The following is a 12,050-nucleotide window of genomic DNA, read 5'->3' on the forward strand; positions in this document are numbered from 1 at the left end:
CAAAAATTCTTCAACATAACCAAAAGATAGCTTTCTCGCTTAATTGATAAATGCTGTGTATAGTGAAAAAGCATGGATAAACATACAGCAAGAGTTACAATGAATTGATTTATTTTATAGCATGTTAACATTTTAGAATAGTTCAACCAAAGGCCAGACCTAAATCGAATTGTTAGCTTTGGCAGAACTCAAATAGTCTCCGATCTGGTTGAGCTCGAGAGGCAAAAAAAAAAAAATTATCCTATAGAGAAGCAAAACTGGCACAGGCATGAAACCTCAAAAGATCTGCAGCTGTAATTGCTTCTACAAAGTATTGACTCTGGGGCTGAATATATATGCATAGAACAGTTTTAAAAAAAAACAATTCCTTATAAACATCACAATTATGCCTTACTGTGTAAACAGTACATTAGATAGGAACAGAGATTGAGAGGTCTTCTTTGTGGAAGGGTTTGGAACAATCACCTCATTATGAATGCCTGGAAGCCAAAGGAAATACCTTTGGCTTTTAAGAAGAATAATTTAAAAACTAATATCCTGTGAAAAATGCGGTGGATAATAAGTATGAATGAATGTTCACTGTGAATAACTGGCTGCACCGGAAAGCAGCCCGTTACAAACCTCGCGCAAATTATGGGATGGGTAAGTTTAGACCCTTCAATATCAGCAGCAAGGTGCTTCCGCTATAACAGAACCGTTACAAACCATATGAAGTAGGAGAGAAAAAGCTGGTTTTGCAACACGTCAGCGCAATAGTAACTTAGTTACTAAAAGAAAGCTTAAATAGATGTATTCCCCCAGCTCACAGATACAAGTGGAAAAAACATGAAGCAAAGTCTGATATGATAAACCTTTTGATATCTTTTTATTTCCAGTACTTGGAGCAAAAAAAAAACAAAAAAACAAACAAATCATTACATTTAAAACCAAAACCATGGACGTGGCTCTGGAGAGGAGAGAAATAATCAAAGCTCATCGCCTCTCCTTTATCCCCTGCTTTCCTTTCATTCTCCTCTGAGGAAGTTTATTAAAGACCCATGCTGCCCTTGCCTATTCAATCACTTTTCAGTGAAAAGTAATGGTCGTGCTGCATGAATGCATAGACTGGCAATTCATTACTGTAATCAGAACATGAACACCCCCAAATCCCTACTCTCGTCTCCGCTCTTCTCTCTGTGTAGTTTTCAATGCTGCACAGAATGTGTCATGCTTAAAACTGGGTTGTTTAAACCAACATTCAGCTAATAGGTGCATGTGAGTATTTAGATACCCTCTTTCTTCTGTAAACTAAACGCAACACAGTAGATCTACAACCTGTAGTAGCACAATAAATAGAAGAATTAAACCCACTAATGCCAAACAGCAGAATGCTGCGTTCGCGTATAGCAGATGGGATGCATTGCAACACAAGATCATCAGATCATCAGACTCCCAGTTCACACCTTCTGCTGTCAAAAATGTAGCAGAGGGCCAGGTTGATCATCAATTTTGATCATAGCTTTATTGGCAATTTTTCATCTCTGCCGAAGGGCAATTTAACGTTTCCATTGGAGGTAATTTTCTCATTTTCACCCACTTCCACTCAGCTGCGTTTACTTTCCCTCACCCTCTGCTCCAGCTCCCGCAGCACTCTCTCGCTGACTGGTTGAGCCTTGGCCACCACGGCTCTCCCGTCGCCTGGCTTCGCGACGATCGTCATGATGCAGCACATGTCCACCAGCTCTTCCTGGCATCTACGCATGCCGGAGTCTAGCTCCCCCCTGCGCGACGGGTCGCGCTTCAGAGCCGTCTTCTCTGCTACGGAGAACCCCAGTAAACCTGTCAAAACCTCATTGGATAACTCCACATCCAGGTAACCAGTCCCATCAGATATAGAAGCAGAAACACTCCAGACTCCATTACTGCTGGTCAGCTTTCCCAGCAGAGTCACAATGAAGGCTTTGACGCGGACCTCAGTGGGTTGTGAACGTGGTTTAGACAGAAGCTTGTCAAGTAAGCATAAATAGGTAAAAGGTGCAGATGTCAGAGTGAGTGCAGGGACGCTAAGATCACCTTCTGCAGCGTTTAAACTGTGAGTTTTCTCTTGAGGTGTTCCAGTCACAGTTTTTGGGGACATCCAGGAAAGGCTAGAGCTGGTGTTGCTTTCTCTAGCTCTTCCAAATTGTTCTTTAGCAGAGATTTGAGACAGTCCCCTAAGCCGCTGCCTTTGCACCGGATTGGGCTCAACTTCTTGAAAAAGACAGTCCGTGTCTTCATCCATAAAATCGTCATCATTAACACCCAATCCCAACTCTTTGGATGTCTCTAAGGCTAATGGAGAAAAGAAGGCTTTGGACGTCGTTGAAGCCTCCCTAATGAATCCTTGATGATCTCTTTTCAGGGATCTGGAGGGAACAGACCCTTCAAATGTCCCAGATCCATGTGAAGTTTGCGCCTCAAATCGAACAGGTGGGGCTTTTGTTGCTCTTTCCACACCGCTTTGATTTTCTAATATTCTGTTATTCTGATGTGTGCTTCTATGATCGTTGTCAACGTTTCCACTTTCCTGTAATATAACGCTGTCTAACTCGTCCAGGGGAAAGTCTTCATCAGGAAATTCATCATTTGCCATGTTGTCTTCTTGGCTATTTTGATCCATCACGTCAGAGTGGAACAACTCAACGAGGTCCTCGTCATCCTCGTTTCTTCGAACTGACCCACCCCTGTTAGTTTGTGTTGAACCAGATCTGTGAAAAGGAGAGGAAGTTTGACTCCTAAAAGATACAAATCAATTATTTTCCAAAATATTGCAAAGAAAATGTTTCTGATAAGATATACAGTAGCTGCTGTAAGAATATGGACCCCAACTTGCTACATTTGCATTTATGGAAATATAACAACATAGTTTACAAGCCGTGACAGAAATTATTAATTGTTTTCCAATTTAATCTAGACATGTAACAAGAAATTAGTAGACAATCAGAACAAACTGATTTCCAGCACGACCAGTCTGTTGGAAACTGAAAAATCCCAACTTTTCTTCGAACCAGTAAACGCACCAAACATAAGCACAACAAAGGTTAAGCACTGACATGGTTGGCATGGGAAGTTGTTACTGAATAAGACTTTATTTTTGATAGTTCAGTGTTTTGTTTTTAAAATACCATCATAGGACTGCACAGAAATTTAAAAGGCTACTTTATGGGCAACTATGTTTTCTAAAAAAAGTCTGCGGTTCATTCAGGCTGTGAGGAAGCAAGAGAGCAAGACTTTCAACAGACACCAGGAAGGCTGAATGTTTTATGGCAAAATTGTTCTGTTTAATCATCCTGAGCTTTCAATCTCTGTCTGTCATGGAACATTATCTGGAAGTGTTAAAAGCTTGTTTGGGCTAAGCTAATTTGGTTTAGCGATGTGGTAATAACTATAAGAACCTAAACAATAATAGTAATAATTCTGTCTTTGTTTCAAAATACATATAAAATCTTGGTTTACGGTGACCACTCTTTTGCAGGCGTTGTGCTTTCGCCTCCGTTTCAAATAAACAATTATATACTGATTATGGCAAGAAGGCAAGAAAATTATATTGTGATAGCAAACGTTATATCACCTTAAATTACAGTAGTTAAAATAGTCTAAAATAGGTGTTGGCAGGCCAACACTTGAACGGATTGGTGGATCTCTACCGCAGTCCTTTGCCAAGACACATGGAGCTTGTTTTTCAGCAGAGACACACCAACTGACAAAACAGTGAAGCACCTGGAAGAAATTGTTACATTTGGGCATGATTTGGTCTTTAATGTGATGGACCGAAATTGGGATGTAAATGATTGGATCTGCAAGAAGGACAGACACCAGAGAGGCCCAACTGGAAACTCTCTGAGAGTTAAAATACAGAGTGGAGATGTTACATAGAGCAGGTATTGCATTTGTTGTACCAAGTGGCATGATGTTAATAATGGGAACCTGAGATCAAGCACAGACATGTCACCCCAACATTTTGTCCATTTTCTTCAAAGACGAGTATGTAAACTATTTAATTTTACTTGTATATAACCGAACAAAAAAAACAAACAAAAAAAAAATTAAGCACAACATATTGGGACAGTTGATCACTGACCTGAATGAGACAATGTCCCCGACAACGGAGGACAGAGTCGAGGTCTCCTGCACGGTCCCATAACCACTATCTCTAGATGGCTGAACCTGAAGGACTTCAGCCTCACTGTGTTCCTCCAGACTGGCCAGCAGCTCTGCATCGTCCACCTCCAGTTCCTCCACTGCCTGGTTGTCTTCAAAGACCAAAAAAATAAATAAAAATTATGATCATTTTTATTACAAAAGACGGGGTATTCTCATCTAGCTGATTTATTATAACAAAATTAATTTACTTAATATGGGTGGATCATTATTGTAGTGATTATCATGAAAAATATATTATATGAATTTTTATTTATTGCTGCCATACTAAATTGAAAAACTGACAGCATTTTCAAAATTGTTATTTGTATTGTTTTCGCCACTGTTTGTTCCATGAGAGCATTAATAAACATCAGTAAATGAGAATAAATCAAACTTCTTTATGTGACTGGTGTTCTGAAAAAGCCAATTTCAAATGTGAATATATTTTTCAACAGTAGCATTTATGGGGCAGCGTTTGCTGTGGCATGTAGTCACAGCCAGTTACTTAAAATAAGACTGAAAAGTAATAAACATATTTTTTGTCATCCCTTTTCTCATTAATATAATGCTACAACAACATATTACGAAAATGTTCATATCGCCCTTCATCAAAGATCCTTAAACTCTTGTGGTTCCACCTTGTCGTGGTTGCATCGAAGCCTCTTCGTCTTGCTGCTGCTCTGGCTCTGGGAGGCCCAGCGTCCGGCACAACACCCGGCCCTGTCGTGGAATAATAGATGTGCGCAATTACTGTTATAAAAAAAACAGAAAGAATGAGTTTTAAAGATTCAGAACAAATACAAGAAAAATCCAACATCTCTATGCAAAGCTAACCTGAGTATTCCTCTCCACCAAGTCCTCCACCTCACCACCCAGGATCTTTACATTGGACGGCCCCAAAAGCACAACACCAAGTCTGCAAACCATCTTGCCTTGCAACTGCAGCTTTGCTCCAGGCCTAAGAAAGTTCACAGCATCTTAGAAAATTAACAAGTTGCTAAAAATGCACACAATAATATGAAAACACGAATTAGAAATAAGCTGTAGCAGTTATAATTATTGAATGTTTGGTGATTCTGTAAAGATAGAAACTTAAGCAGTTAATGCTTTGTAAGTCTGTTGATAACCTGAGTGTTGAACTGAGCGCAGGGATGGATTGATACTCCATGGCCTCCAAGCTCTGAACTCCGTCTGTAATCTGCAGAGCAAATATATCATGTTTTCATGCTAGATGCAGCATCTTTAGCATTCACATATTCAAACCTTTGCAGAATTCACAGAAAAAAACTACAGTATTTACATACAACAAATAATAATTAAAAATGACTTGTTAGATACCAGGATGAGAATAAGAATTTTTAAGGCTGTTGTTTAACTTTCCTCAACTTCAGACATTTTTCACATGTTTTCTTAGGACTGAAAGAAATTGTATAATTAGTCTGAGATCAGGGCTTTGTGATGGTAACTCCAAAACATTTGACTTTCTCGTCCTAAGGCCACTTTGTAGATAATTTATCTGTATGCTTGGGATTACTGTTCATTTGGAACATCAATTTTTGCTTTTAATGACGTGCAGTTCAAGCACTATGTTTGAGATGTTGCTGACGTGTGTCTCCTCTGCATCTGTGCCCTTAAGTTAATTAGAAACTTACAAAATCCAAATACCAAAGCTGTTTAAATTTATGGTTATTATTCTGTATGTAAACTTTTGATTTGGATGAAAGTAATTGCTAAAAAAAATAAAAACCTTTATAATTCTAGCATTCTACAAACAATTTTGGTAATCCAAACGGACCTGAAACAGGAACGATTTAGTCTGAATAAATATCAGACAGAGAGAAAAAGGGTTATGCGTCTTTACACACAAAGTGTAAGTAAAGATTTTGTTTCAGTTATGTGCTGTAAATCTTTTAGTCTGGAAAAATATAAGCAGCAGAAAAAACAAGGAACTTTTGAAACTTTTCAAAATAATGTTAGCGCTATAAAGTATGCACAAATTCAAAGAAAATGATTGTCTTACGATAAACATCACAATAAGACATCTCTACAATTTACTCCTCTTTGTGCTCTCATTGACTGCATCCTATCACTCTGATTCAGAAAGAGCAGCAGACGCATTCACCATCGTACTGAATAAAAGATGAAGTGGGGTCTTAGCAGCAAATATTGTGCAGCCATTCAGAAGTTCAGTGTTCATATTCTTTTAGCGTCAAAGTGCTAAAACCAGTAAGCACGTCAATGAAAAACGCCTTCAATTAAAGCCCTCTTCCAAGGAAACCTTTTGAAAAAAATAAATAAATGAAAAAATCAGGTTGTTATAAAAAAAAGAGATTGAGAAAACCTACTTATTATGTTCTCTCCCTATGCTTTCACGTGTTTATGTAAGAAGGCATGGCATTCTTGTTTCTTTTCATTTCTAAAGAACAACACAGAAATGCATTTTCTCATAAGCCGTAACGGAGAAGTGACTGTGACCTGGAGCAGCAGCATGCGGGTCGCTTTGGCCTCCCAGGGCCTCTGAGTGGTCTGTGTGACAGCGGAGACCTCATCATTGGTGCAGTCTGTACCCCTCCACTTCTGCAGCTGACCATATGCAGGCTGACTGACATCCAGCAATGAGTCAACCTGAAGCAAAAGGAGACTAATCAGCTATGGTTCATGTTGCCTTCACAATTATTTTGTGATCATCCAGTAGCTTTTTTTTCACATTGTACTTTTTGGTTAAGAGGCCGAGTTTAATTTTTTTGCCTGTACTGTAATGGATGAAAATTCGATTAACCCTCCATACCTGACTATCAGGAAAAATATTAAATTATACCTAGTCTAGGAACTATCATTTTGGACGCTTTTGAACTTGTGGTTCTGGGATTCTAAGCCATTTTTAATGTAAGAAATGTATTCAGGGTGTATTTAGTTTTCCACAAATTTCCCTAATTTGGTTCAATATTTGCTTGAGAAAGACAGAAAAGGTTGGATCTGAGATGTGTATTTCTGTACACTTGGGTTGGTGTTTAAATAATTTCGGAACCAGATGCACTGCAAATCAACAGATAGTGCGCTTCTTCTTTTTTTTTTTTGTAACAGTTTTTGCTTAAAATAGTACATCAAATGAACACAGAAGTCAATCATAGGCAGAAGTGTGCGGTATGAAGGCATTTTCCTCTGGGGAGTCCAAAGTACTTTCCAAAGAAATAATAATTTTAAAAAACTTCAAGTGTTTTCTGACACAATGCTGTTTTCTGCATTTAAGGAACTTGTACCCCTTTTTCATAATGTTTTCATTTATAATGAATTCAACAAGGCTTATTGTTTGACTTTATTTCCTGAGTTTCCATATTTATTTGAGATTATAAGCAAAAACATATAGCCAAAGCTGAGGAGGGAAAGGATTGGGACTGAGATTATAACCCGCACTAAAATATATTTGATTTTATTTTTACCATTTTGGTCTTCAATAATCTAGTTTTCACATTTTATTTTTTTCAGGAAATGTACCTAATATGATGAAACAAGGCAGCAACACCGGTTATATAATTGCTCATCTTTTTCTCAACCGGTCTGCGTGCTGTCTAGCTAAAATCTGATTTATCTTAATTTGCTGATATTTATGCCACACAAAGCATCCATACTCATAATAATTCATAGTTCTGCAGTCATACTGGGTCACGTTGGCAATATGAATATGTACTTACCTGAAACCATGTTTATTTTCGCTGTAATGAGTATTTTAAAATGAAGCATTCTATTGTTTTATTAGATTAGGCCTCAAGTGGTTTTCATAAAAAACTACAGTTGTCGTCAGATAAGGAACAGCTTAAAATATTGTAGATCTCTTTTTAAACACAAAATGTTGTTTCATCATCTTTTTTTTTTTAAATATAGTTTTAGGTTTTTGGTCAGACTTCCGCAATCCCAAGCGAAAGAGAAAATAATGCATTTAAGAAAAAAAAACAAAACAAAACAAAACAAAAAAAAAAACACAGCACCTGGACACAAAAGGTGCCATTGAGTTCTGTCTTCTGGGCCTGAGCGAGCCCTTCAGGGAGAACCGGGTGATCCAGGTCTCTCAGATCTGTCAGCAGCCACTGATCCAAGACCTAAAATTGAGCATCAAACAGATAGTTTTAAGTGACACTCGTACCAAATCTCTTAATTTCACACAGACGATTGACCGTGGAATTATTGTTCATTGTCAGATGGCTAATCAAAACTGGCCCTATGGGAGGTCAAATGATGCATGTTGAAAAGTCTGAGTTAAAGTCTGAGTTAGTCAAAGCAATGATTTAACAGAAATATTAGCCTCGTCACGGGGTGTTTGAGGTGCATTGACTCAGTAGCGTGATCAAATCCCTGCAGCTTATTCATTTCTTACCAATGACTGCACAAGTACGTGTGCGTCAAAAAAAATAAAATAAAATTAAAAAAAATAAATAAATAAGTGCTCTGGAATGATTGGCATCTGGGAACCATGTGGGCTACCTTAATAAACTGATAACATGGTCGTCCTGGAACCATAACGAGACTATGTGCCCTCCACCCCCCGAAAAATTAAGCAATATCTTCGACAAGTATCTGAAAAGAGATAGACTTTGGCCCTGGAAGGACACAGCTGCTCAGTAGCAATATTTCAGTCCACTGTGGCGTATGAGAGATGCGTCAGTGCAAGAAAACATACCCCACATGACGCCACCACCAGCTGGTACAGCTGACACCCGGCATGATGGATACGTGCTGTTTACACTAAAATTCTTCTCCGCTATCTGTTGCAACAGAAACCAGGGATTTTCAGACGAGGAGGTGTCATTTTATTCCACATGATCGGCACATACCGAGATTTGATCTTATTGTTCTCGGTTGTAACTATTAAGTAATTATGGTAATGGGCTTTCAAAGTTAAAGCAAAAATGCTTTCAGTTGGGAAATGGAACATTCACATTTTTTTCTAAAAATTCTCATTTGCAAATTGAAAAAAACAACAAAAAAAACTACTAAAGCTGCATAATATTATAAAAACAAGCACACTGTTAATACGAAATATTTCAATGATGATGCCATTTTCCATCACCATCACGTCCCTTACACTCTCCGTGAGTTTTAGCTAGAGATGAACTGAGGTTTGTGGTCAATTACTGATCTGTTTTTTGCAAAGCTTGAATGTACAAATTACAATTTCAAAAGATTATGTTTTTTTCTTAATTAACTATAAAATAAGATAATTTTTTTTTTTTTTTACATATTTTCCATGGTCTTCCGGGCCTAGGTAGGTGAAGTTAGCATTCTAAAAAGCAGCAGTATTCATGTATATTCCAAAGAAGGTAGCATTTTGCTAACTGGGAGTTTTCTAAATGATTGCCAACATTACATTCCATTACATTATGTGCCAAACCAGAGGTTAAAAAGTTCAAAAGGATAAAACAGGACCAGTTTTGTAGTTCTCCGTTTACCCTTCCCATTATTTGCAAAATGTCTCTCTCTCTCTCGGACTAACCCACAGCACTAAACAATTAATAGTTTCCTTTAAAACAGTATCTTAGATCTCTGCTTTCTCCCCCTTTATTGTAAACATCTCACTGATTATTAAAGTATCTAACTCTCCCCCTCCTCCTTTGTAGTACATCATACTGGTAGTTTTGTATGATGCTTAATATCAGAAAAAGTCAGGTCAGGTCCAATCAAGTCCCATTCAACTCACCAGCTGATTTCTTGATGCATATCTATGGGAATAAAAGTAAATAACCAGATAGTGCTGCCTAAATAGATACATTAGACAGGACACAAATGCACATTAATTGTGTTAAAAGCAATTGTTTTAGCACCAATTGTGCCCAGTTCAGGATGAGAAGAATACAGATTTGAGAGCTATTCAGTCTAGCTTTATTTTTCATTCCTAATAGCAATATTTGCCCTTTTTTTAATATAGTCTATTCACCCCCAAGTCTAGTATGACTTGGGGGTGGGGGAAATTACATTTGACGCCAAGATTTAAACTATGCATTTCTGGCCCATTCTGAATGCTGTGTAAAAACAAATGGATGTTTTCCAAGTAGAGCAATTGTGTGACCTGAAGAGACAGTAAGAAAGAAGGAGACAGAAACAGTACTGAAATGAATGTTTTGATGTGATTTGTCAGACCAGAGTGTGATGACCTGGCTGTACCTACCTGCTGATTGATTTGCTGCTGAGACAGATGATCTGCTCCTCCAGTCTCTCCTTGAATCCACTCAACGCAGGCTTCAAGCCAGGCAAAGGGAACCTGTACATGGCGAGAGGACTGCAGCCAGGCCTGAGTAGCCCGTACTACTGACGGTGTCTCTGGGGCCATCCTCCTCTACTTTCTCTGCAGTTTATATTGCAGCTATTTTCTGCAAGTATTCTATTATCTGGAATTACATACAGACAACTTTTAAACTTTGTTATGTCAGCCGTCTTTAATTTAGAATTATCACCATTTAGTTGATTTTCTTAACTTCAGGATGTAATTATACAACGGATACAAATCCATTGTCATAGGAGTGTGAGAGGTATGGGTCCATTAGAACCTATCATATTAAGTATGCCTAATATGAACGTGTAGCGTGGATATAATCTGAAGAAGAAGAAAAAAAGAAGAGGCATCAAAAACAAGAGCAATTATATACTGTGATTAAGAAAAGTATGCATGTTCAAGTAATTGTTGCGTAAAGTTACCTACGCAGAAAATGAAAGCGTTACATCCACAAGGCGAGCTAGTATGAAACGAAGGCGCCAAAGTTGACTAAACAAAACATCAGTTAGCAGGACCGAGGGAATAGCTGTTCATGGCCACAGAACATCCGGAGCACAACGATTTCCCAATAAAACATTACAAGCCTACTTTAAGAGAAGTTATAACAACAAGCAAATTACTATCAGGCTGACAGGTAAATTATTTTTTACCTACGGGATAAACTAGAAATACAGCTTTGCATATCCACATCCGGAAATAAGGCGTTAGAAACGTCCCTCTTCACATGATTGGCAATATTTCCACACAATGGCAGTCGTCGTACCGTTGACGTGCTTTCCATTCAGCCAATCAGGACACAGTACATCGAGTTGTTCGCTTCCAGGCTCGGAAGAGAAGGAAGGAAGGAAGGAAGCAAGCGAGGTGATAACGCTGCAGGTTTGTGTTTTTTGGCGATATTTTCAGCTTTTTTCCGAGCACCGTTGGTTAAACATAATTGGTATGCATACTTAAAACTACGAGAAAGTACGTTTTATGCGTGTTGTTGTTTCATCTGTGTCCGGTGCCTTAAAAGTTGGCCTACCTAGCTACGGTTGCGCTCTGCCTTGGCAACATGGCGAAACTAGCTAGCTTTTAGCTCGAATCGTTACTGTTGGTCTTTGTACTGAACATAGTTCTAACTGGAGTTGCCAGCTGAAATTTAGATCTATAAGTTGTCTCAAAATGGTATGCTCGTAGTAGTTAAGGGCTACTTTATATTAAACTTTGAATTCAAATACGGGGAAATGGCTCGCTAAGCTAATGCGTGGCTCCGTAAGCTTAAGCAACGGCTGCCATTTAGCACGACGAAGCCGGAGTCCGACTACACGGACTAAATTGATACTCACCAAGCTGTTATTTTAGTATTCTATTAACTCAAAGTTATTATAATTTTTACACCGACTAGATCTGATGTATTTCACACGCCTAAAGTCAGTGGAGGGACGCTTTGCATATTTGCCAACCAGGAGGAAGTAAATCATAAACCAACTTCCACGACTTGCCTTCAGTTTAATTTGAACTAATCCAATTCCAATCCAGGACTAATACATAATATATATATATATATATATATATATATATATATATATATATATATATATTTTTAAAAAAAAAAAAAAAAGTGTGTGTCTATCTGTGTGTGTGT

The 12,050-nt window shown here is 38.1% G+C and overlaps 2 protein-coding genes across 9 annotated transcripts in view; one reads left to right on the top strand and one right to left on the bottom strand.

Moving 5' to 3' along the window:
• Nucleotides 1-254: 254 nt before the first annotated feature.
• Nucleotides 255-11,122, bottom strand: rmi1 (RMI1, RecQ mediated genome instability 1, homolog (S. cerevisiae)). Of its 7 annotated transcripts, none has more exons than XM_015053987.1 (9): nucleotides 10,921-11,122; nucleotides 10,322-10,541; nucleotides 8,148-8,258; nucleotides 6,637-6,786; nucleotides 5,289-5,359; nucleotides 4,996-5,119; nucleotides 4,800-4,881; nucleotides 4,100-4,271; nucleotides 255-2,753 (listed from the first exon to the last, which is right to left on the bottom strand). In XM_015053987.1, exons 2-9 carry the CDS (start codon nucleotides 10,481-10,483, stop codon nucleotides 1,583-1,585), a joined length of 2,043 nt encoding a protein of 680 aa, XP_014909473.1. In that variant the 5' UTR covers nucleotides 10,484-10,541; nucleotides 10,921-11,122; the 3' UTR covers nucleotides 255-1,582. The 7 variants fall into 7 exon arrangements, with proteins under 7 accessions (XP_014909473.1, XP_014909474.1, XP_014909469.1 ...); XM_015053988.1 differs by having other exon boundaries at nucleotides 10,873-11,122; XM_015053983.1 differs by having other exon boundaries at nucleotides 10,322-10,747; nucleotides 10,853-11,122.
• A 93-nt stretch (nucleotides 11,123-11,215) lies between these two features.
• Nucleotides 11,216-12,050, top strand: part of hnrnpk (heterogeneous nuclear ribonucleoprotein K) — a 15,250-nt gene continuing 14,415 nt past the window's right edge. For both annotated transcript variants that reach the window (XM_015053990.1, XM_015053991.1), the window contains exon 1: nucleotides 11,216-11,302. The gene's annotated coding sequence lies outside the window, so the exon portion shown is untranslated. The remainder of the gene's footprint in view (nucleotides 11,303-12,050) is intronic.

This window comes from Poecilia latipinna, unplaced genomic scaffold (genome assembly GCF_001443285.1).
Source record: "Poecilia latipinna isolate Pla-1442-1.1 unplaced genomic scaffold, P_latipinna-1.0 Scaffold1222, whole genome shotgun sequence".
Taxonomy (NCBI): domain Eukaryota; kingdom Metazoa; phylum Chordata; class Actinopteri; order Cyprinodontiformes; family Poeciliidae; genus Poecilia; species Poecilia latipinna.